At 40.3% G+C, this 25,508-nt stretch overlaps 1 protein-coding gene and 1 long non-coding RNA gene across 4 annotated transcripts in view; one reads left to right on the plus strand and one right to left on the minus strand.

The window, feature by feature from the left end:
* Window positions 1–2,100: 2,100 nt before the first annotated feature.
* SLC30A1 (solute carrier family 30 member 1) lies at window positions 2,101–7,392 on the minus strand. Its single transcript, XM_074222609.1, has 2 exons — window positions 6,748–7,392; window positions 2,101–5,992 (listed from the first exon to the last, which is right to left on the minus strand). Exons 1-2 carry the CDS (start codon window positions 7,349–7,351, stop codon window positions 5,094–5,096), a joined length of 1,503 nt encoding a protein of 500 aa, XP_074078710.1. The 5' UTR covers window positions 7,352–7,392; the 3' UTR covers window positions 2,101–5,093.
* The window catches only part of LOC141513105 (uncharacterized), a 29,420-nt gene continuing 11,123 nt past the window's right edge, over window positions 7,212–25,508 (plus strand). The window contains exon 1 of one of the 3 annotated variants that reach the window (XR_012475709.1): window positions 7,212–7,298. This is a non-coding gene — a long non-coding RNA (uncharacterized LOC141513105). Of the gene's footprint in view, window positions 7,299–8,109; window positions 8,539–25,508 lie in introns of those variants that run through there. The other 2 variants (XR_012475712.1, XR_012475711.1) reach the window with 2 other exon arrangements.

Below are 25,508 nucleotides of genomic sequence, written 5' to 3' on the forward strand. Positions count from 1 at the left end.
TACTTAACTTTTCCTAGAAAGCAATCCCACCCCTTTCTATTCTGTCCCATTTTCAAGCTGTTTCATCTTGCAACTCATAAATATCTTTAAAAGTATGAACTGTCTCAATTCTTCATATCTTTCCATTTAATAAAAGGCACTATCAATAATTTTGAAATCATACCTTCAACAAATATCCTATCACTCCATGCAGAAGGTAGAGTCCTTGGTTTCCTAACCTTGAAATGATGGCTAAAATGATGCATCAGTCATGAGGTCAATATCCCACACTGATATTGTGGAAGAATCTGATTGTTTCATTTTAAAAAGCAGACACTAAAATTAATTTTCTTATTTGTTTCCTGTCCATTAACAAAATATTATGTGGGTCACAGCAACTCTTTATGTGCCTTATCTCCCGAGTCCCATAAGAGCAAAGACCACACAAGTCCTATCTAAACTCTGCACCCCTACCTACTGTGTCTAGGACAATTTCACTATAAAGGAGGTTTCTAAAAAAATTGTTAAAAGTTGCTGAATAAAAGAAGCAAACTCCAAATGCTCGCAAAGATATATATATATATATATATATATATATATATATATATATATTATATAATATATATTATATAAAATATAGAGAGAATTTTAGTTTTTCTTTTTATAATTCTTGTTGACAAGACTACCAAACTCAGCCTTCTTTCCAACCCTTCTCTTTGTTACAAGAGAACAAAAAATTGAGAAGCTTAAAATAAAGATGATCAGTGTGCTTCTTTGGCATCTTCTAAGAGTAGATATGTGTTTGATTAAACCAATGTAACTAAAGATTCCCAATATCCCCAAACAACTAGCACAGTATATGTGTATTTATTATTAAAAAACATTAACTTTTCAACTGATCAGACCCAACCCTCCTATTTATATTCAAGTTATGGCCTGAAGAGCATGCACAAAATGACTAAATAGGTATGTAAAAATTAGTTTATTTTTCTACTTTTGATAAATGAGAAGAGAGGGGAAAACACAGTAGCCTGTCTCATATAGAACATTTATAATACATAACAATCCATAAAGCCTCATGGTGAGGTAGGAATAGCTTTGGAAAACAATGTACAGTCATAAAACATATTTAAAAAAACCACACCAAAAATCAGTAAAATTTTACACAGAAAATATATTTGTATCTGCATTTAGTGAGATGACAACTGCATAAAACTGCACCACATTCTGCCTAAATAGTTGGCAATAGCAGACACCACAACTACATTATGAAAGTTCCATAAAGACTCACAGCATACACTGATGCATTTTCATTGTGTGCTGTTATCAAGGCAGAACGATAACATGGCCATTTCTATGTCTTGACAAGACTTCTCATATACAACCATACATGCTAACTGTATGCTACATTCCCTTCAGTATCTTTTTGTCAAAGATACCGGACCATCAAATTTTTGGTTTAAAAGTTTAAACTGCAGGACACCCAAGAGGTCCTTTGCTAGTGAAAATGATTGCTAAAATATTCCTGGTTTTGCCAGTAAAATGAAATTGCAGTTACAGATAAAGTCTGTAAAGCTACATCAAGGTGATGCTATTCAACTCCTTTTCAGAGATGGTCAGATAATAAGCTTGACTCAGGTCTAACAGAAAAAGGAGGGAGGGAAAGTTTCTTCTGCTATTACACCAAGTTTTAACACTGTTTTGTGATTCACCATTACACTGAAATTCAGTAGTAAGCAAATATTTCTATATGGTTTGAAGAGCTTCAGCAACATCAACCATGTTACTCTCCACATTTGTTTTTTCATACTTTGTGAAGACATTAAGACAAAAGGTGAAAACGTGACATTTATAACTTTCTTAAAAATGTGTTAGCATTCAAAAAAATTTTCAACCCAACAATTTTCCTGCTTTAAGTATTTTCATGTTTTCCTTTAATGTTTTCAAGTTTCTAATTTTGGAAAAACAAAAATATGAACATTTAAATGGAAGTTCTTCAAAAATAACAATAGCAAGCAAACAAAATTTCCCTCACAATTCAGCACCCTTTTCTCTGACAGTGATGGAAAAAATTCCACTCAAATTGCTTGGCCTCAGAAATATGGCATTTCCCACCCAGCCCCCCCCCAAAAAAAAGACATTCAAATACACTGAGTAAAATAATTTTTCTAATTCTTTCTTAGTGCAGATATGTACTCCAAACTCACAAATTCAACAATCACACAAGCTAAAATGTCACAATGGAGAATCTACTCTCCCTTAATTAAGGCTGCATTTGGCTTGGAAAAATTTTTTTTTCCTAGATTGGTTTTAATTCAGGCACATAGAGTGCCTCCTTTCCTGTAAGATAGACAATAGACAAAATTCTAAGCATTCATATCATAAACTCACTGATCTTACTCACAAAGGAAAAGCCAGCTTAAAAAAGCTGCAAGGCGATAGAACTGGTGCAGAAATGCAAAAGGATTTTTTTCCCCTTAAATATTGGACTCAAGTGCCCTAAGAATCTGAGGGAGGATCCCCCCCCCCATTTCCTTTCATAAAGGCAAAAGGGATACAAATTTAGGAATTCTAAATACAAAACCGCAACCCCCCCCCCAAAAAATGTTTTTTTTTAACGTAACTTCTTATATAGTAAAACATGGATTAGAAAGTGCATTGTAGAGAGAAACACTGTTCTCAGTTAAAAGACAAAAAAAGTGAGTCAGTCGTGCCCACTGCTTTTGCTATTGAATAACAAACTATTTTGAGAAGGAATACGTCAGGGTACCACTTTATGCATTTTATATAAACTACTTTAAAACAAGTTATGAAAAATCATCAGATAACCAAACTTACAGGTTAGTACTTTTGAGAAAAGCATAGCCCTTGTCCTGTGCTTATATTTTTAAAACCTCAATTCTTTATGAAGCAGACCCTATTATAGTGCATTTGTTCAGAGAACCCTTTTTGGATGTTAAGATATTCTATTAGTTATCTTTGTATATCATTACTGAAATGTTTACAAAATATAAACTCAGCTCTGAAATACCTTAAAATAAAATATTCCATTTAAAATGTTAAATTAGGACTGCGCATGATAACGGTACAATTAGCAGCTTTCTTCTTGTTTACCCCCATAATGAGACTCCTCCCCTCCCTGATCTTTGTTTAAAAAGACTCAAATTTACACAAAAAATTAAAGATATCAATTTAGGAATTATCAAATTGAATCATGAGGGTGATATTGGCAAAATATTATTGAGAGACCCCGATTGGCAGGTTTACAATTTTGGCCTATTTTAGCAAACCTGAATTTATAAACTGTGTTTCCATTGTTATCTAAGCACAAATGGTTCTCATTCTTAATGGGATATACACTCTCCATTAACATGGCCTATTCAAAAAAATAATAAGCCCATTGCCAGCAACAGGCATGCATCAAAAGGGGAAAACTTATGCCTGCTACTTGCAAGGATCATACACTAAAAATGAAATTTCTAATTCCAGTCTTTTTTCAATATCTTTATCTTAAAACTTTATGTTTAAATAGTGAATTGTTGTCTAACTCAAAAAGATAAGCCATTTCCAGAAGTAGTCATCTATAAAAACAACTAAAGTAGTCAGAACACTATGGTCTTGGCAAAATAGTTCTAGGTATGATAACTGATGTGATCAATATTACTCTCATTACAAACAAAAAAGCTACACTTAATAAAAAAAAAAGCATAATGATTCTTTCAATCAAGACAATTTTTTAAAATGTTAAATACTGTTTAAGTAACTGTACTTAAAAGGAATAGCATTAAGAAAATAATTAAAAGCAATTTCAGTCATAGTTCAGTCAACTCATGTGTGGGTATTATACTGTATATATATATTCAAAATAAGTCACTGTTGGAAGACCTGAGCAATGACAAGACATTATAGAAGTGAGAGTCCAGTCTTAATTATGAATTTAATTTTTAAAGGATTTAATACTCAAGTGATCTTAACCTCCTAATTTTTTTTCTCCCTAGTAAGTGGCTCACAAAAAAAAAAAACAACAACTAAAAAAAAACCCCCAAAACACTGTTTAGCTTTCTTCTAAATCTATTTGGGGATAGATGCCATGAAATAACTTGAGATCTTTAATTTAAATAAATTACATTTAACAGCTGCTAAAACATTTTTTTGTTTTAGATACTATGTAAGAATCTTTGAGCCTTCAGTCTTACTAATGGAGACAAATCTTACAAACATAAACAATGCTGGTGAACACCTCTGTATAATGTACATATTCATAATTTTTTGAAAGACAAATGTTTTACGCATGTATTGAAAGTTTTTAAACAATTCAAATGTTCTTCCAAACATTAACAAGTTATAAAAGAATCTAAATGATGTTCTGTTGGGTTAACTTTTATATTCTTCAAACACGCTACTATGTGTATAAAATGTAATTTCTCGTTAATTATCTCACATTTCAACTGGAATAATACTCAGCAATAAAGCATAGAATGTAATACAAGATAGTAATTGATCTTTGTTTTTGGTAAAATGAAAAAATTGCTCTGCATGGAAAAAAAATGGATTAACTTTTCCCATCAACATCCATGAGTCGGTTAAAAAAAATGCTACAATTATGCTATGTAATCATTTCAAAGGGGTAAAGGAAAATACAAATCTAAAATGTTTAAGGAAACAAAAATACTATTTCAAGTTTCATCAAGAAATCTCAAATACAAGGAAAACATTGGGTGAGGGGTAAAGACAAAGCAGAGAAGTTCTAGTAACAAATTAATTTTAATTTATTTATCCCCAATTAAGTTGTGCTATGGGAAAACTGAAATCAAAAGTATCATTATGTTATACAAGGTTTATACTTACTTTAACAAAAAAAAATGTAACATAGTGTTAAAACTGGCTTTCCAAAATTGTTACAGCATAGCTGTACTGTGCACTGATAATCACAAAGTAGTACTAAAAAAACTTTGTGTTATGCAATTCCTTTTATGTTCTTACAAAAATAGAATTAAACAGTGTGACCAAAACAAGGACTTCAGCAATTATACTACTTGGCAACTTAAGATTTCAATGGAGAGTCTCTTCCTCTTGTAGATGAAAACAAGTTGAATATCACAAGTTTTGAAAACTTACTTAGGGGAATCTGGGTGCTTGTTTGGCATCTTCTTTATGTCTATCATAACAGCAGGTACACCATCAGTTTTAGTCCTCCTGGGCTGCTTCTCTAAATTGTCACTAAGTTCTAAACAAGAAATGCTAACTGCTGAACTCTTTTCTGATTCCCTTCTCGAATTGGATTTCTGTGAGGTCCCACAACACTGCTTCAAAGCACACTGAGTTCTACAAGCAAGCTCACACGGGGTAAGGCTTGATTTACCGTCTACACTAGCAAACTCAGGCTGAATGGTAGTGGCGTGGATTCCGTGATTGTGAAACACGTCTTTGATGCTTTTAGCCACCTCCATGTAGGACGCAGGGTCGCGACACTTTATGTGAGCGGTGGCGATGATTCGGCTTCCAGCAAGTTGCCAGACGTGAAGTTCGTGAACTTCCTCAACTCCGTCAACATTTCTAAGTTCTATTTTCAAATTTCTGATATCTATTTGTTTAGGTACAGTTTGCAGAAGGATCAGGGCAGATTCCTTAAGCAATGGGTAAGTGGTGTAAAGGAGTATGCCAACCATCACAAGACAAAGGGTTGGATCTAAGTAGAGCACCCAGCAAGGGCCAGCTTCATTTGCTGGTTCTGTACTATTAAGCAGACCTACCAGTGTCTCGCAGGGGTCAGGGATACACGGGTTCTTACAGAACATTCCATCAGAACAAGATTTCCAAGAAAAGAAAAAGACCAAGGCATTTATCACTACAATTACTGAACCCAAGGCATCTCCAAAGACATGCAAAAAAACTCCACGCATGTTCAGTTGTCCGCTAGTATCTCCATCTTCCGATTCTAGATTCTCTGAATCATCGCCGATAAGATTCCCGTTCACTTGCACATCCATTGCTTCCTCTCCGGCTCCTTCTTCTACAAAGAGATGCAAAAATTAGAAAATGTTCACACAAAAGTTGCATTCTCAGAACTGCTTTGTGAGGGTAAGATTGGTGGTAAAAGCCTAGATGGTCTTTAGTGCCCTTAGAAGTTAAACCGATACATAACGGCTGGGCATAACTCGGGCTATGGCTTTTTCCAACAGTACTTACTAAGTCATTAATTAATTCTACCGCTTTTAAAACCTTAAAGGAAGAAAAAACTTGCTTAGCAAAAGACCTCTGAAGACCTGAAGGAATAAAAAGGTAAATCTGAAGGTAATAGAGTATTATGTTATAGAGACTGTGGGGCGCTCCAGTTCCAGTTTGGGGTTTTCTTTTTTTAGTCGGCCACCTTTTCCCCATACCATAGACTTAAAGCCGATTTCGGCTCGTGTCATTCGTTCGAATAGCGCGGAGCCTCTGCGGGGGCTGAGCTTTCCCTCAGGCTCTTTTTAATTCCACTTAAAAATTTGGATCTGTCAAACGGGTCTACAGGGGCACTTCAGCACCCTGCGAGCGGGCAGGGGAGGAAAGTCCTTGGGGCGCCGCCGCCCCCTCCCCCCGGGCCCGCAGAGATCCGGGCATCTCCCGGCCCCGCGGGTCGGCGTGGGCGCGCGGAGTGGGCAGGGGTGCCGGCGCCGCACGTGGGCGTAGGGGGCGGGCGCGGGGCCGGCGGCCGGCAGGGGGCGCCGGGCGCTCGCCGCCCCGCCGGGGTCCCGGGCGCCCCCCGCCCCGCGGCCCCGCGCTCACCTGCCGGCTCCGCCTCGGGCCCGGGCGCGGGCTTGGTCCCGTTGGGGCCGCCGCCGCCGCCGCCGCCCAGCACCAGGGTGTTGGTCTCCTCCGCGCGGGGCTCCGAGCCGGGGCCGCCCCGGGCCCGCGCCCCCTTGGCGCGGCCGTGGCCGTGCCCCCCGTGGGAGTGCCCGGGCCCGTCCCCGAAGCCGCTGTGGTGGTGGAAGAGGCAGAGCCCCAGCAGGTTCACCAGCAGCCCCGCCACGCCGACGCCCAGCACCACCAGCGGCCGCTGCATCTCGTGCGGCTCGATGAAGCGCTCGATGGCCTCCAGCAGGATGGCGAAGCACAGCCCGGTCAGGAAGATGGCGTTCACCAGGGCGCCCATCACCTCGGCGCGGATCCAGCCGAACGTGTTCTTCTGCGTGGAGCGGGTGCGGCGCGCGAAGCGCTCGGCCACCAGGGCCACGACGAGCGCCAGCACGTCCGACAGCATGTGGAACGAGTCCGACAGCATGGCCAGCGACGCCGTCAGCCGGCTCACCGCCACCTCCAGCACCATGAACAGGAAGGTCAGCGTCAGCATGCACAGCAGCCGCGCCCGGTTGCGCCCCCAGCACCCCATGGCGCGGGCCCGGGCGCCGCCGCCGCCGGGAGGGCGGGGGCGCGGCGGGGAGCGGGGCGGCGGGCGGCGGGCGGCGGGCGGGGGCCGGGGCAGCGGCGGCGGCGGCGGCAGCGGCGGCGCCGGGCCGGGGGGCCGGGCATCTGGGGCCGGCGGGCGGCGGGCGGCGGGCGGCGGCGGCGGCGGGGCGCGGAGCGGCGCGGAGCGGCGGCTGCACTCGGCCCCGGCTCGGGCGCTCTGCTCGCCCCCCCGCCTTTGCAGACGGTTTACAAAAAAACTTTGCTTTGCACTCGGAACCCCGTTTTCACACGGACCCGTGCGTGACACTGTCCCCGGCGCCCCGCCCCCCCGCCGCCCCATTCGCCGGCGCGCCCTCACGACAGACGCGCCGCCCCGCCCCCCGGGCTCGGCCATTGGGCGAGGGCTCGGCGGGGCGGGCGGGGGGCGGGGCGGCGGCGCGCGCGGGGGGCGGGGCCTCGCGCCGCCGCGCCGGGTGGAGGGTCGGGGTTGCCGGGTGCAGCCGGCGGCGCGGGGGGCGTGCGGAGGAGGCCGGGTGCAGCGGCCGGGCCCCGCGGCCCCGGGCCCACGTGGGAAGGGGCCGGGCCGCGGCTGTCAAGCGGCGGCGCGGCCCCGGGGCCCGGCGGGCTCCGCACCCCGCCCCCGCCCCCGCCCGGCTCAGACGCGCGGGACTCCCGGGTGGGCGACGCGCTGCCGCGGGGCCCAGAAAGGCTCGCCGACTTTCCTTTCTGTGCCCGCGGCCCGCGGCCCGTGGGAGCGCGCCCGGCACCAAGGAGCCCCCGAGGAGGGCGCCGCCGTGGGCCCGCCCGCACCCCTGCCCACCCCCGTGCCGCGCCCCGGCCTCTTGGGTGGCCCAGCCCCGACGCCGCCTCCAGGCCACGGCCTTCCCCGGCCCCCTCCCCCGAGGGTCCCCCGCATCCCTTTCCTTCCCCAGACGAAGGGCCGAGCCCAGGTGCCCAAGGCAGCAAGCGTGCGAGGTCCGGCGGCTCTTCCGACCCCAGCAGCAGGAGCCTCTCCCCCAGACCCTTTTGTTTCTCTGCAGGCTTGTAGGATCTGTTTTCATATTTGCCTTTAAATTCCTGGTTCTTTGTATACACTCAAACTATTCTTACCAGGATCTTTGTCCTGGCTATTCCAACAGTGTGAAAACAGGACTGCACTGAGGACCTACGGTTAGTAGCTGTTAGTGTTGAATTGGATTGAATCAAATGTTCAGGGTCTCATCAGGTCTTACCTGGACCATTTAAACTCTCTCCTAAGTTTCCCTTAGTTCAGACTTTGCATTTTACCCATAAATACATTGAAGTCTTTAGTAACCTGATCTTTACCTTCCCTCACTTATCCTTTACATTGCTATCTAACCTTATTGTGACTCTGCTACGTCTGACTCACATCATGACTTGTGAGAGCGTTATTTGCCTAGGCTCAACCTCCCTACTGGATTTTAAGCTCCTTGAGGTCAGGAAACAACAACAAACTAGTAATAACAATGTCTAACATTTATGTGGTAGTTTTAAGACTTGCAAAGATTTTTCACACATATTTCCTTTGATTCTCACAACACACCTGTGAAGCAGGTATTCTTATTATCCTCATTTTAAAAAGGAGGGAATTGAGGCTGAGAAGAGTTAAGCAACTTGCCAAGGATCACAGGGAAGTGAGTATCTAGGGTGAAAGTCAAACTCAGGTCTTCTTGAATCCAATCAGTATTTAATAGACTAACTCATACTGTGTCTAGCAATAATTTAGTGTTTGTTTCATTGAATCGAATCAAATAGAACTGAAAATCCTTAGAAGTGTCTGTGGGGGGGATCTCCAACCCTATAGAAAGAAGAGGTCAAAAAGAGTTTGTCTATTGGTTTTAGAAAGCCAAATCCCTAGAAAGGGACTTAACTAGAACCATGTTTTTGCTATTTAAACTGTGGCTCTCAGAAATATTCATTTGGAGATTGCATATATTTTAGAGTCGTAGTAAGATATTTGTGGTTTTTGTGCCTTCCCTCCTCCCCACTGCCTTCCTCTTATTATTGTAGTTATAATAAAATCAGCCCTGGGACATTATGGTCTGACATGCAAAGGGCCAATCTTCCTGGTAGGCCATTACCGGGACTATCCCAAGATTCTGGGAAGGAGACTTGAGCCATTAATTGGGAAATCCTCCTCATGCCCAAATGTATGAGAATTCATAGATTTGGGGCAGGGCCCGTTAGGGGGAAGAAAAAAAAATTAAGCCAAACAACAAGGAAATGAATAACACCCTCCCAAAATAAACTGAAAGGATGGTAATAAGATTTGCACAGATACCCCAAAAATCTGAGCTCACATAACAGCAGACCTCCTAGAGATAGAATTTCAGTTGTCAATTTCCTTGACAATAAGTTCCATTTTCGATGTAGTTTCTAGAAAGTGAGATCTTTGAAGGGAAGAAACATGTTTTTGCCTTTTTTTCTAACTCCATAGCATTTACTACAATAACTGCCACCTATAACCAATTAAAAAGTATTTGTTGTGGCAGCTAGATCGCACAATGGATAGTGCGCTGGCCCCAGGGTTGGGAGGACCTGACTTCAAATTCAGCTTCAGACTGACCCTGGGCAAGTCATTTTATCCTATTGATTCACCAAATAAAATGTGATGGTTGACTGACTTCTGGTGAATACTCACATACTTGAATGTTAAAACCCCTGTATCCAATAATTTGTCAAGACCTATTATATCTCTTCCCTGCTAGAGACCCTCTTTTCTCTCACTCTTGCCTCCATGCTTGTTCAGGCCTTCATCAGATCTTGGCGATTGCAATAGTCTGCTAAGTGTTTTCACTTTGGAGGGAGCAGACATGGAGGGGATTAGATCTGGGAGCAGGACATCCCCTTTCACTTTGTAAGACAAAAAACTTCCTAAGTTTTCTTTTTATTCCCATATTCACTTTGATTCAAAAGAAGTGGTTCTGTGGGAATGTGGGTGGAGGGCCTCACCTATCTGTAAGGAGTTCATTTGAAGACATCCTTATGAAGGGTCCACTCTGGGCAACAACAAACTAGTAATAACAAATCTCTTCCACACTCTAATCCAGCCTCCTCTTAGCTGTCAAATTGATCTTCCTAAAGTACAGGTCTGACCCTGCCATCTTCCTATTCAGTAAAGTCCAGGGGTTCCCTGTTACCTCCAGATTCAAATATACAGTCCTTTGATTTGTGAAGTCCTTCATAACCTCCTCCCTTCCTACCTTTGCATTCTTCTTTCACCTTATTCTACACTTGCAGTGACACCGGCTTCCTTGCTGTTCCCCAAACACTAAATTCTAGTCTCTAGCCTGACCCTGCCTAAACCCTCAGCTAGCGCCCCCCCCCCCCAACATCTGCCTTCTCTTCCTCCTGTTGTCCCTGCCCTTCTTGGAGTCTCAGCTAAAATTCCATCTTTTCTGCCACACCAAGATTTCCCAGTCCTCTTTAATCTTGTGCTTTTCTTCAAGACCACTCCCGATTTATCCTGTACACCATATGTGTTATTTGCCTGTATGTTGTGAGCTCCTTGAGAGCATGGATTGTTTCTTTGGCAGTGGTGGTGGTGGTGGTTTGGGTCTTTCTTTGCTTCCCTAGGGTCTGTCACAACATTGATTAATGCTGGGGGACTGGTTGCCTCCCATGTCAGTACATGACAGAATTATCAAGGATCTTCACTTGTCCAACCCCCTAATTTAACAGATGTTGAAAGTGAGTACTAGAGAGGTGAAGTCTGCCTAAGGTCAACCAGGTAGTAAGGCCAGATTGGAGGCCAGACCCTCAGACTTCAATTCCAGTGCTCTTTCTATCTTTTTTCAACCAGTCTAGTGGGTTAGTTGGCATGAAGAAGGCAAAAAGAGCATTGGCATGGTCTAGAGAGCCAGCCTTGGAGACAGGAAAGTGGGTTCTGGTAGTGCCACTGACATACCGGGTGTGTGACCTTGAGCAAATTACCTCACCTCTCAGGTGCTCCAGGCAACTTTCTAAGATGATAAACTGCTGAGCGTTTCTTGCTGACTTGTAGTAATAAAAGGGGGATATCCTCACTAAAGAATAAATTAGTGAAATCACAGGTCCAGTTCCCATCCTAGCTCACTTAAGCTTAGGGCTTGTCAACTAGTTCTCATATTGACACAGACCAAGTGTATTAAAAGTGAGATTATACTTTCAAAGTTATGCAGCTCATTACTATAGTGAGTGAGCAGTCCTCTTGGTTGACTAGGCTCCATTTTCATATTTGACAGAATTTGCTTTAACTCACTAAAAATTCACCTCATCCAAAAATATGGGGAGAATGTTCCTTTTTTGGAAAAAGAAACTGCCCCTTTGGATGAACATCTGGTTGTCAGTTCTTTGTTGTTTTTTTTTTAAAGTTTTTGCAAGTCAATGGGGGTTAAGTGGCTTGCCCAAGGCCACACAGCTAGGTAATTATCAAGTATCTGAGGCCGGATTTGAACTCAGGTACTCCTGACTCCATGGCTGGTGCTCTATCCACTGTGCCATCTAGCCACCCCCAAGGTTGTCAGTTCTAATGAGAATATTTCACTGCCTCTGGGCTCCAGGAGAGGTCTGTGTTCTCCTGAATCCCATAGGAAACTCCATTTCTCATCTCTAAGCATTTTCTCTGGCTGTTCCTCATGTTTGGAATGTTCTGCCTTCCTTGTCTCTGCCTCCTGACTTCCCTTGGTTTCATATAAGTCCCAACTAAAATCTCACTTTCTATAGAAGTCATTGTTACAATCCCTCTTAATTCTAGGGCTTTCCCTCTCTCTATCTCCTAATTGTCCAGTGACTAGCTTGTTTGCATATTTCTTTATTTGTGTTCCCCCCCCCCCCATTAGATTGTGAACTCCTTGAGGACAGAGTAACTATCTTTTGCCTCTTTATTTTCCATCCCCTGTGCTTAGAACTTTGTTTATTGACCTACTGACTGAATCCAAACAAAAGATGGATGAGAACCCTATTCCTCTAGAGTTCTGGGAGCCCAACTGGTCAATGGTCAGTTGGGTGGAAAAACTTTGGCACTAGTTTGAAAAAATTCTAGTTTTGAAAAAAAATCTGAATTCTAGAATGGCAGCAACCAGTAGCTGGTCAAAGAAAAACTGCTGTGGAGAAAGACAAAACCATGTAATTCAGATCTTTTGGGAAGATTATTCAATAGTTAAATTTGGGGTTCATTTGAGGCACCCTTTAAAATTCAACTTTTGACCATTACATTTGCATGGAAAGAAAGTGTTGGAGGGTCCATTGATAGAGGTTCTCTTTTTGAAGGGCTCCTGGGCAGTGGGTTACAAATGTAAATTCACATTTCAGGCAAGCCAATTTAAGGTCACCATTTGAGTTTTGGCTGCCCCCAGAGGGAATAGGCCCTGGCCTGAAAGAACAAACAAGAAACAATAAAATAACAAGTACAGAAAGAACACAAAGGGAAACCATAAGAAAGAAATAGGTCAAAGCAGGAAACAGTGTTCATTACAAAAGGGAAACAGGAATAACATGGAGCATAGAATGTACAGTGACAAGTCTGAGACAAAGGCTTGTTTTTATTTATTTATGTTTTAAGCCAAAAAATTCCAGGTAAGGGTAAATAGGAACTGCTGGCCTACATATTGTATGGAAATGAAATATATGAATTTAGCATCAACCAGTATATTAAAGAAATTGATCCACATAGAAACCTTCATTAAAGAGTATTTTTATACATAAAAGTTGTTAAATAAATATCAAAATAATGTCATAGGTCAGATTGCCAGTTTTTAGGCAAGACTTTTCTACACTATTCTATCTCATGTAATATTGAGGAGTTTATGTGTCTACATACAAGTTTTTTTCACTTCATCCCATGAGAAAAATAGTGTCTTTAAGCAAAATATGACAAAAGGATGATGGACTTAGGAACTGAGAAAGTATGCCTTGATTTTAGACCCATCTCAGCTACTAATTTACTGTGTGACCTTGGGCAAGTCATTTAAATGTGTGACAATAATTTAAATTATTAGGAAAATCTGAGATTCAAAAAAGTGACTTGACCCAGATCACAAAGTTAGTAAGTGTTGAAGTCATGGTTCAAAACAGGAGCTCTGGTGGACTCTGTTGCAAGGGTGATTACTGGCTCCACAGACTGAGCTCCACAAGATATTTGAATCTTTTTCTTTAAAGGTTTTTGCAAGGCAAATGGGGTTAAGTGGCTTACCCAAGGCCACACAGCTAGGTAATTATTAAGTGTCTGAGACCGGATTTGAACCAAGGTACTCCTGACTCCAGGGCCAGTGCTTTATCCACTGCGCCACCTAGCCGCCCCAGATGTTTGCATCTTGACACAGATCCAGCCTGGTGCAATACACCCTAACAATTCACCCAGGAATAATCAGACTGATTCAAACCAACCAAATGCCAATTTGTTCATTTATATCAGGAAATAGTAGCTTGAGACCACTTGTCAGAGATGATGTTGAAAATGGGTCAATGGATAAGCTCTAATAAATGACTTTGGAGGTACCTTCCAGGGGTTCTCTTACAGCACTTACATCCTTGATTGGGTGACCTGTCTAGTTAGAATCTTAAGAGTGTGTCATTTTTATAGAAGTAGTTGAAACAAGAGAGGAGTAGAGAAGCAGATAAAGGAAGACTCTATGGAGCAGTACAAAAAGCATGAGATTTGGAATTGGAAGGTGTAGCCAGTTCTCAATTCTGTCATTTATCACCTGGGTCATCTGGAAGAAAACTGGGCTGAAGTTTCCTTATCTGTAAAATGAGGCATCTGGACTAGATGGCTACTAAGGTCGTTCCTAGTTCTAAAAGCCTATGATCCCGTGGCAGCAGGTATTTGGGCAAGACCCTTCTTGATGGTTCATTACAAAGCAGAAGGTTGCTTAGGGCACAGGATTAGAGCAGGAAGAGTTATTTTTTTTTTTAGGTTTTTTGCAAGGCAATGGGGTTAAGTGGCTTGCCCAAAGCCACTCAGCTAGGTAATTATTAAGTGTATGAGGTCACATTTGATCTCAGGTACTCCTGACTTCAGGGCCATTGCTCTATCCACTGCGCCACCTAGCCGTCCCAGGAAGAGTTATTCTTAAGAGAGATCTCTCTCAAATAATGAGAGCTTGTTAACAATAATAGCATTTATATAGATGGTGTTTTTAAGTTTGTAAAGCACTTTATTGATATCTCACTGTACCCGCACAACAACCCTGGAAGGTAGTGTTATTATCATCATCATTTGACAGAGGAGGAAACTGAGGCAGGTAGCATTAAGTGACTGAAGCTGGCTTTGAATTCAGGTCTTCCAGATTCCAGGCACAATCTACTGCATAACCTAGATCTTCTCTACTCTAGGGATCTTTCTGTCTAGATAACTGGAACTGGTCTTTGGAATGAAAACATCCTTTCTCCTGAATAACATTGACAAATGATTGTTCTTTGTCTTTTCTATTTGTCAACTCCATATAGACTTTTCATCTTCTACATATAATTTACCTAGTTATTTACATGTTATGTTAAAACAGACATATTTCATTTAAATGAACACAACTTGAGGTTAGGAATTATTGAGGTTTGGTATGGTTTGGCCTTCTTTTCAGCCCTAGCACTTAACAGGATGCTTACTAAATGATGGTGGTTTGAACTGACTGATAGACCTGATCACTCTCCCTTTATGCTATGAGTTTAGACCTGTTACCTTTAATTAGATTGAAGCATATTTTATATCAGTTATTAAATACAAATTTATATTCATAATTATTTAATTGTGCTGTTATATATGATTATAATATTTATTATTTAATTTATATTTAGTTATGTTTTGGAACTTTGCTAGCCTGGCATGGTGGATAAAGGAATGACCATGGACACAGGGAAACTTGGGTCGCTGCATGCCTCCAAGACATACTAGCAGAGAAAGTCACTTATCCTCTGAGCACTCCCATCAACTCTCTGAGATTATATAAATAACAGAATTGCCAATCAGTACTGGTGGAGGTACCGATGAAATCACAAGGCATAAGATCATAGAATTATATATGGAAAGTACCTGAGAAGTCATCTAGTCTTATCTGTTTTATAAACGAAGAAACTGAGGTTCAAAGAAGAAAGGTCATTTGCTCAAGGTCACAAAAAATAAAACGAAAAGAAAAAAAGCCTAATTGGTTTGATGGAATGTAGCAGGCCTGGTCCTTTGATCAGAATTGGGAGACACCTTGATAAGATTTGGAACCTTGGTTTTATCAGCTGCACATTTACAAATTTTCTGAGAGTCTTACTTTTTTTTTTTTAAGCCTTGTTCCCAAATTCTGGAGGACAATTTTGTTGGGAGCTGGTATTTCCCTTTGCCAGTCCCTATTGGCAATAAAGAAATTATGAATCTCTTCTTGAGCTTTCCTAATCCTCTAATTTGAATGCATTTTTCATTGTCTCTCTAGTAATTTGTTAGTAAATTGTCTATCTGTTGTTTGGTCTTATTCTTTCATAGCCTTCCCAAAAGTTAGAATCTTGCTCTCAAGAGACTATTAATTAGATACAAAAGTTTTCATTCCTCTAAGCCCACCCTGAAAGGCAGCTATTACTACACAAAGAAAACATTCCATTTCGAAGGATGTTTTCTCACCCTTGCAAATTAAATTAATTGTCTTGTCCTCTCAGGAAAATAATTTCTTGAAGTTGATCAAATTCCAGATAGGAATAAACATTTTATTTTTACTTTTTTTTTTTTAGTGCATAGAGATAATTATTTTGTGGTTTTTGGTCATATTTTCAACATACTTAATAGCTAAAGTGCCCTGGGGTTCCTTAATAATTTGGGTTGGGCTGAAGGCCCTAGCAAGCTTGAGGGTCCCCCTAACTCAAACCTCTTATTACCTAACAGGAAATGCTTTCTCCAGGCTTTACTACTCCAGTAATGACAGGGATCCTAAAAGACGAGAAGAATAAAAGGTGTTTAATATTTGAAATACAGAAACAGCAGTAGAGTGGGTGGGAGGTGAGAAGCTACCATCTGCCTCTTGCTGACTAATGAGTAGATTATAATAAGTAGCTAGCATTTATATAGATTTGCAAAGCGCTTTACAAGTATGATCTCATTTGGTCCTAACAGCAATCCTATGAGATAGAATAGATATTATTATCATCCTCATTTTACAGATGAAAAAACGGAGACAGAGAAGTTAAGTTACTTGCCCAGGATCACACAACTAATAAGGATCTGAGGCAGAATTTGAACTCAGGTCTTTCTGATTCCACATCCAGGGCTCTATCTAACCATGCCATTTACTTGCCACATGGCAAAGGAACACATTATGATAGCATCATAGTCATTTCAGTCCCTGACTTCCCCTTTTTTTTTCCTCAAGAGATAGTTTCTGGGTAATTTAATCATTTTAATAAGGCCAGCAGATTATTAATAAAAAAAAGTATGTCTCTCTTAGCTCAAAGACTATTCCTCCTTGTTTTAGGCTTGACTTTCTGATGTCTCTATAGCTGATTTCTTTTCCCTGTGCCAACAAGGTTTGTCATCTGATATCATGTATTGATTTAATTTCTTTGTATCACACATGAGTTCCAGGGAGAACCCTCTATGGCTAAAGTATCTTAAAACTGACCTACAGTCAGACGGACAGGTAAATACATGGCAGACCCCTGCTGATCTAGGGGTTCCAAAACTGCAAGTAGAAAACCTCAAATGGAAAAAAGGAGTAGTTGTCCATTTTGGGCAAAAAATACTTCTCTGATTCATCTTGGTGTGGTATCTAAGGAGGTATAACGGAAAATAGGGGTGAGTTTACATCAGAGTAGAATGGAAAGTTAACTGAGTTGCCAAGCAAGTCTGTCAATTCAGCCCCCCAAAATGATTCTTAGATTTGTTGCTTCCTATCCATTCCCCTCCCCACATCCTACTCCAAGTCCTTATGTCACAACTGAACTGCTAAAATGGTCTCTCTACCTCCAGTTTCTCCTCTTGAACACAATCTCACTAAAATACTCCTGCACATACATCACTCTCTTGCTCAAGAAGTCTCCATTTCCTACAGTATAAAGTCCATATTCCTTAGTTTGATAAGGCCCTCCACAATCTGGCCTCAGTCTTTCTAACCTTATCATGAAACCTCAGCTCTAGCCAAATTGCTGCATTTCACTGCCACTATCACCAGACGTCATACTTTTTCCATCTTTGTCCATATTATCATCCTTAAGACATCAGACAAGTAATCAATTTTTATTGAGTAAATAAAGGGATGAATGGATAGAATACCCTCTCCTCTGTTTCTAAGGTTCCACCTGTTCTTTCAAGATCTGGATTCAAGTTCCATCTCCATTTCTCACCCCATGGTAATTTCTCCTTCTGACTTAACAGTAAGTAATGTGAATACTTATGATTATGTGAGATGATTTCTCATTTTTGTCCTGGTCCCTCAACTATATCTCCTTCCTCCCTGACTAATCACAACTCATAGGTCATATGGAATATTAGAGATTATTCAATACTTGTTCATCTTCAGAGGATAAAATTGAGACTCTGAGAATTTATGTGACTTGCCCTAGGCAAGAAAGAAGCTGGGGCTATTGCTTTTCATTTTATATGCCCCTAGTACTTAGCACAGTGTTTTTCATATGATAGATGCTCAAAAAAATTTGATTCTATTATTGAAAGCTGTAATAATAATATAGATTCAACCCTATCATTTAACAACTGAGGAAACTGAGGTCTCAAATTCATTAACTCTTGTAGGTACAAAGTATAAAGTTTGGATTTGAATCCAGGTCCTGAGACTCCTGATCCAATTTTTAGGACACTCTCTCACCTCAGTAGATAACCAAATTCATGAATTCTCTGAAGGCAAATGTACTTAGCAACTATCAACACTATTAGAAAGCTAACAGTTTTCTAATTTGAAATTGTTCCATGCTCAACTGCCTGTCCCAACAGCCACAGAACCTTTCAGTCCCAACATTCTACTCTTCTGGCTGAGGGAGCCTCAACTGAAAGCTGCTATTTGAATTCAATTCAAAACTCATTACACTATAAAGAGTTCCAAGGGGGATGTTCTAATTCTTTTGGTGCTCTGGAATTTTGTTGTGTTGAAGTTAGCTTGAAAGAAGTGGGCCACCAGCTGGGAATCATAAATCTTTTTGTTTCACATTCATAGATATTTTTTTCATGATGCTATTTGGTATTCCATTATCTAAGAACATATTCTCTGTCTTCTGTACTTTGGATTATAAACTCCTTAAGGGTAGGAAAGCTATACATGTATAATAGGTAAATATATATATATATGCATATGTATAATTTAATATGAGTTTTATTGATTTTTATCATATCAAACAATAAACATTAATACCTACAGTATTCTAGATACTGGGTCAAGAACTGAGAATAGCAAAAAGAGATATGTAGTTCCCTGCTTTCAAGGAGCCCTCAATTTAATGGTGGCAACAATAGGCAGATAAATATAGACAAAGCAAGTAATATACAGAACAGGAAATAATTAACAGAGGAAAGGCACTGGAATTTAAAGGAGATAGAAAAAGATTTTCTGTAGAAGGTGAGATTTTGTGACTTAAAAGAAATAATCATTTCAGTAAAAAAAAAAAAAACCCTCTAGTGTCTCCAAACTGAACCCTTCCTTGTAATACAAAAACAAACAAAAACCAAAACCCCCCAACATTCTGCCCTGTCTCCTGAATGAGAAGAGAAAGGAATGGGGCATTATTAACTTTTTTCAGTACACTAAGTGGTTTTTTTAGTTGCTCAGAGTTTGGTTTAATGACCTTTTAATTTCCACTATTGTGGTCATTGTGTTCCATTTGTTGTTCTTTGGTCTTGCTGACTTCACTCTTCTCCATTTGTACAAATCTTAATATGTTTCCCTGATTTCCTCATCCTCGTCATTTCCTATTGCACAAAACCCACTTTGCCCCCCCAGAACAATTCACTAATTATTTGACAATAATTTAATTCAATGGAACAAATGTTAGGTACCCACTATGCCCTAAGGTGATATTCTTTTTTATTATATAAATATTTTATTTGTTTTCCAATTATATACAATAGTAGTTTCTACCTATCATTTTTGTTAAGGATTTGAATTTTACAATTTTCTCCCCACCCTCTCCTCCCTCCCCCTCATCCCCACAGAAGGCAATCTGATAATCTTTACATTGTTTCCATTGATCAAAATTGAATATGTTGAGAGAAACCACATCCTTGAGGAAAAAATAAAATATTAGAGATAGTAAAGTTATGTAGTACATAAGACAATTTAAAAAAAATATTGAAGATAATAATTTTTGGTCTTTGTTTCAACTCCACAGTTCTTTCTGGATACAGATGGTATTCTCCATCATAGTTACCCTAAAATTGTCCCATTGCACTAATGGAATGAGCACGTCTAAGGTGATATTTTAAGCCTGTGGGACATGAAGCCAGAAATGAAATAGTCCCTGTCTTTAAGGAACTTACGGTCTAATGGGACATACACTTGAACACAGATAAGAAAATGTGAATATACACAAATTAATAGAGTCATTTCAAAAAGGAGAGAGAAGTAACAATTTAAAGGTGTTGGGTAAGACCGTGTAAGGGCAACAACATTTGAGCAGTGCTTTGAGAAGGAAACTAGGGGTTCTTCCAGGCAGAAATAATGAGAGAATGCATTTCAGATGTGGAGGTCCATCTGTGTAATGATTTCAAAGCAACAGATGAAATTGAATTGTTTTCAATATTATAATTTTTTTACTCTTTAGATACTAGCTGTTTCAGGTCTGGCTATTTCCATTGCTTTTGGGTCCTAGATTGCTAGATTGATAAAAAAAAAAAAAGTATATTTTTTTAGATTTTTTTCAAGGCAAATGGGGTTAAGTGGCTTGCCCAAGGCCATACAGCTTGTGGTAAGTACTAGGGGCATATAAAATGACATATAGACAAAGCAAGTAATATTATTAAGTGTCTGAGGTCAGATTTGAACTCGGATACTCCTGACTCCAGAGCCAGTGCTCTATCCACTGTGCCACCTAGCTACCCCAAAAGAATGTATTTTTTAATAGTCATTCTACTTTGATTTCTCATGGTTCAGGTAGCAGAGGGTCTTAAGTGACCTTTAGTGACCATTATTGCCATAAAATGCCAACCAAAATGCTTTGTCCACTGGTGACCTCCCCCTCAAAAAAAAATATTCATGTGCTCCTTTCAATAATCATTCCTAACCACTCATCTCCATAAACATTTTCCCACACAGAATTTTGGAATTAGAGAGAGTCAGGAAGACCTGAGTTCAATCCAACCTCATACATTTATTAGTTGTATGATTCTGGCCATCTCCAGTTGTCCTGAACCATATCTGGCCACTGGACCCACTCTGGAGGAGAAAGAGAGGCTGGTGACTTAGCACAGCACCCCCTCACTCAAATCCAGTTCATATGCTTGTTATGATATCACCTCCCTGATGTTCTTCTTGGAAAATGAAGGACAAACAATGATTCTAGGCAAGTCACACTATCTCTTTTTGCCTCAATTTCCTCACCTTTTGAATGGGGGAAATAAGAGCACCTACCTTCCAGGGTTGTTGTGAGAATCAAATAGTAAGTGATATTTATTATTATCTTAGTGGTTAGTTTATCCTTATTTTATGCATAAAGAATCAGATGCTGGGAGAGACCAAATGACAAATAGTGAGCATGGTACATTGAAAGGGAAACCTGGCTCTGAAGTCAGAGGACTTGAGTTCAAATTTCACCTTCTGAGCTTACTCTCTGAATGACCTTGAACCATGGCTTAGTATCCCTAGGCTTCAGTTTCCTCCTTTATAATAAAAACTAGAGGGTCCCACTACTAGATGGTCTCTGAGTTCCTTCTAATTCTCTGCCAGAGGATTCCTGGACTAGATCTAGACCTCCTTGTCCTAGGCCTGTGTGTTCTCCATTACGCCATGCTGCCTTATACAACTGATCAGATCAGGGAAAAGACCCATTTAATTTCTTCTCCAAGGAAAAAAGATGTTATCCAAAGTATCAGTGGGAAAGCATCCCATCTGTATGACTCATCCTCACTCCAAGATTAACTACTTTCATTATACCACTTTCATTCCTTCCCTCCCACTCAGTTTCAAGTCTCACTTGGGCCTCAAGATTCCTCCCTCCTTTATCCTCTCTTCTTTTTTTTTCTGCCCCAGTTGCGCTGTCCTCCTCCTCCCTAGCCTTCATTGCATCATCTCCAGATTTTACTGGCCACTTTCAGTGGGATCCATTTTAAGGAAGGTATGTCTTCCTGAAATATCATGTTGACCTCCAGTAAGGATAGAATAGACAAATCTCATCAAGTCTCTGCAGTTGCATATGAATAAGCATACACCCATATGCTGCTGAGATGTCATTAGGGTCCATGCATTTTAACAGAGAATTCCTTTCTCTCTCAAAGCATATGTTATATTGAAATCACCTCCAAGGGACATATTCTTCACTTGCAGCTGAATTTTGCAATGGAGAATATTGTTCCTAAGCTTGACTTTTAAAGCCCTTCCATCTGGATTCAGCTTCCTTTTCCAGACTTATTTTATGTTATTATTCTTCCCTTTTCTCTCTACTTCACTGAATGCTACCCTTCCTTAGGGGCCACTTCAAGTCTGACCACTATTCCCTACCAATCTCCCTTCTATGGACTTCCTGTACCGAACCCCTTAGCTCCTGCTTTTAACAATCTTGTCTTCCAAGCAGATCATCATGGAAGGAACCAAATCTTATACTTCTCTCTGTCTCTCAGAATACCTAACCCAGGCTAGGTTGGTGAATATGACTTTTGGTGGCCATGAGATAAAAGTTGAAAAGTAGAGCCCTAAGGGAACACAGAAAAGTATTGGTAAGAAGATAGAAGATAGATGATAGATAGTAAAATATAGATATAAATGATGATAGATAGGTAGATAATAGATATAGATGATAGATAATAGGTAGATAGATAATCTGGATTATATTAGCCTTGCTACTCACACCCTCTGATTGGAGGATGGAAGCCTACTCAAAGAATTTCTATTTAAGGAGAATGCTTAGGCCAGCCATCTCTTCACTTCCCACCAGGTTTCACTTCTCAGGACTTTTCCATCAGGCTCCCAAGATGGTACTTTTTCTCCTCTCCTCTCCCTTTTCAGTTTCCATTTCAGAATGTAAACCCCTTAAAGGCAGGGACTGACTTTGTTCTCATTTGTATTCCGAGTGCTTAGTACAATTCCTTGCCTATGGTAGGCACTTAACAATTGCTTGACTGACTAGTGCATCTATTTTTTTCTGTAAATGACCTCATCCATAGGGTTAAAAATATGTGGCACATAAGGGTCATTTACCACCTCACCCAACTCACCTTTCTAGCCTTATTATCCATTACACCCTGCTTCACACTCCCTACAGACAAGTCCAGCTGGCTTTCTTGCTTTTCCTCACACACAATACTCCCTCATCCATTTTAGCATCTTTGCACTAAAGGAAGGAACCAAATTTTATACCTCTCTCTATCCCTCAGAATACCTAACATACACTGGGTTCAACTGATGCATTCCTCCTCACTTCTCCTCTTAAAATAACTTGTTTCTTTCAAATCCTAGTTTTACATGAAACATTTTATTATTTCTCTACCTACTGGTGTCTCCTAACCCAGATTACTTTATGATTATTTTGCAATATGAATCAAATATGGACATTGTCTCAGCAGAATAATAGCAGCTCTTTGAAGACAGAGATAGATTTATTATAGGATGGTACCTAACTAGCACCCATATTATCATTGGTCCTCTTTGAAAATGAAAGATAGATTAGTGAAAGCAGAATTAAAATGGACCCAGTTGAGGCTAGCTTATATTAAGGTGACCTCTCTTTCTGATAATATGCCTCCTCCTAGAGCCTTCATTTAAGGGGACCCTTTAGGCCAGCCATGTCTTCATTTCTCTCTAGGCTGTACTCTGAACTTCTCATTCACCCCAATCCTCATTTTCAGTTTCCTTTAATGTATGTGTTCCCCAATTAGAATATAAGACCCTTAAGGGCAAAGAATATTTTTCTTTTTGCACTTGACCAGAGTGCTTGACCCACCTAAGCATTTAATGCTTGTTGATTCAATAATAATCATTGAAAAAGTTGTGAACACAATTTAAAAAAATCACTAAGAAGTCATGTGAAATTCACATTTCTTTTTGTGACAGGTATATTAGAGAAATGCTCTTAGCACAGAGATCCATAACCTTTTTTGTATCATAGATACTTTTGGAAATCTGTACAGGCTGTGGACTCCTCAGAATGTTTGGGGTTTTTTAATATTCATTATAGAAAAAAAAGCTAAATTTTAGTTAGAAATAAATAAAAATAAGGAAAATAATATTTTCCCATATAAATTCATGAACTCCCTGAATCCATGAACTATATTCATGAACCCCTTGGAAATTGGTGTATTGTTTGAGAGTTTGTAGACACTTTGTTTATCTAGTTTATCTGAATTTAGCAAGCTAGTTGACAAAGTCTTTCATGATATCCTTGTTGACAGGAGAAATGAAGCAAAAATTATGAATGATAAGTCCCAAAGAAAGTTTTGTACCTGAACATTTGTTCTTAGAGTCTCACTGCAGATGTCTTCAATATTAGACTTAGACATCTGATCAAATATGTGAATATCTAACATATTCATTGAATCAAGATCCTAAAAGATCTTGATAATCAGGAATTATGATGGGCTACAAGAAGAAGGAGGGGTATAAAATGCTTCACTTAGAACCAAAGTCATCTATTATAATTAGGAGATGGAGAAGACAGTTTGCATGAAAAAACACCAAGGGGATTTAGTTAGCTGCAAATTCAAATAAATCAATGGCATAATATGATCAGCAAAAATAAAAACTTTAAGCTATGTTAATAAAAGTTAATGCCCAGGACAAAACTGCAGCTGATTTTGCTATTCTGGAATGAAGAATGAAGTGCTTCTATAGAATAGGTGGGTCAATCAGTGAACTGTAACAGAACCTATACTCCTATAATAAATTTGTCCTTGTCTTCAAAGAGCTGCTATTCTTTTGAGATAATGTCCATATAAAAATGTATTTGATGCATATTGCAGAATTATCAGATAATGAGTTGCGAGCCACTGGTGGGTTCTTAGCCTAAAGGAATGCTGTAGAAGTGCTAACCTTGTGCTTTGAAGGAAGCAACCTGTTTCCCATTCTTAAAAATCTAGACTTGATTTCCCCAGAATTTCTCAAAATTCTTCAGGATAGATGTAAGGAGTAGATTGTGATATTGAATATGCATGGTTTTTCACAGAATTCAGTGACAGAACCTCCTCTTAAGGACTAAATGGTAACCTCATCTGATGCTGCAGTTCAGAAACTCAAGGCTCTCCAGAAGGAATCTCTCTCTCTCTCTCTCTCTCTCTCTCTCCTTCACACACACACACACACACACACACACACACACACACACACACAATCACAGAGTTTCAGAAGGAATTTTTGGTTCCTGAAAGCTGAGACTGTGAATAATTATACTGACAATCTTGTAGTGAGTGGTCATCAAGTATCTCCCCTCCAGGATGGAGGTCATGTAACCCCATGGTGGATGATAGGAAGATGACTCTTGGCTTTTATTGCCTATGCAATGTTCAGCTTAAGGGTAGAAGGCTTCACTATGAATCTCCACGGAATAACCAGTTAAGTTGGGGATCTGTATTTCATGAGGATAGCCCTGCGCTACCATCATGTTTATCATTTAATAGGACCCAAGCATGTTAGATATCACAGTAAGTGTTAAATATCTCAGCTAGCTCTCAGGGAACTTTGATTTCTCTTGACATTAACTCATGTTTACCATGTTTACCAAAGCAACTGGTATGTCTTATTTTCCTTAATCTACTAAAGCCAAATAGGTCATCAACAAGCACTTGAGAATGTTGTTGTATTCTCTGTGATGTTATGTACAGCCTGTTTCTTAAGCCATTATTGATCCTTCACTCACATGCAATTGTCATGACATTTTCATCTTTTGACTTAATCACCAGGACTTGAATACAATTACCCTAAATATTCTCATTCACAGCCTTAGTAGTTCAGAGGTGATGATCAGCTGATATTCAATACCAGACCACTACAAATAGATCCCCAGTCTGTTTTGAGGATGTC

This window comes from Macrotis lagotis, chromosome 2 (genome assembly GCF_037893015.1).
Source record: "Macrotis lagotis isolate mMagLag1 chromosome 2, bilby.v1.9.chrom.fasta, whole genome shotgun sequence".
Taxonomy (NCBI): Eukaryota; Metazoa; Chordata; class Mammalia; order Peramelemorphia; family Peramelidae; genus Macrotis; species Macrotis lagotis.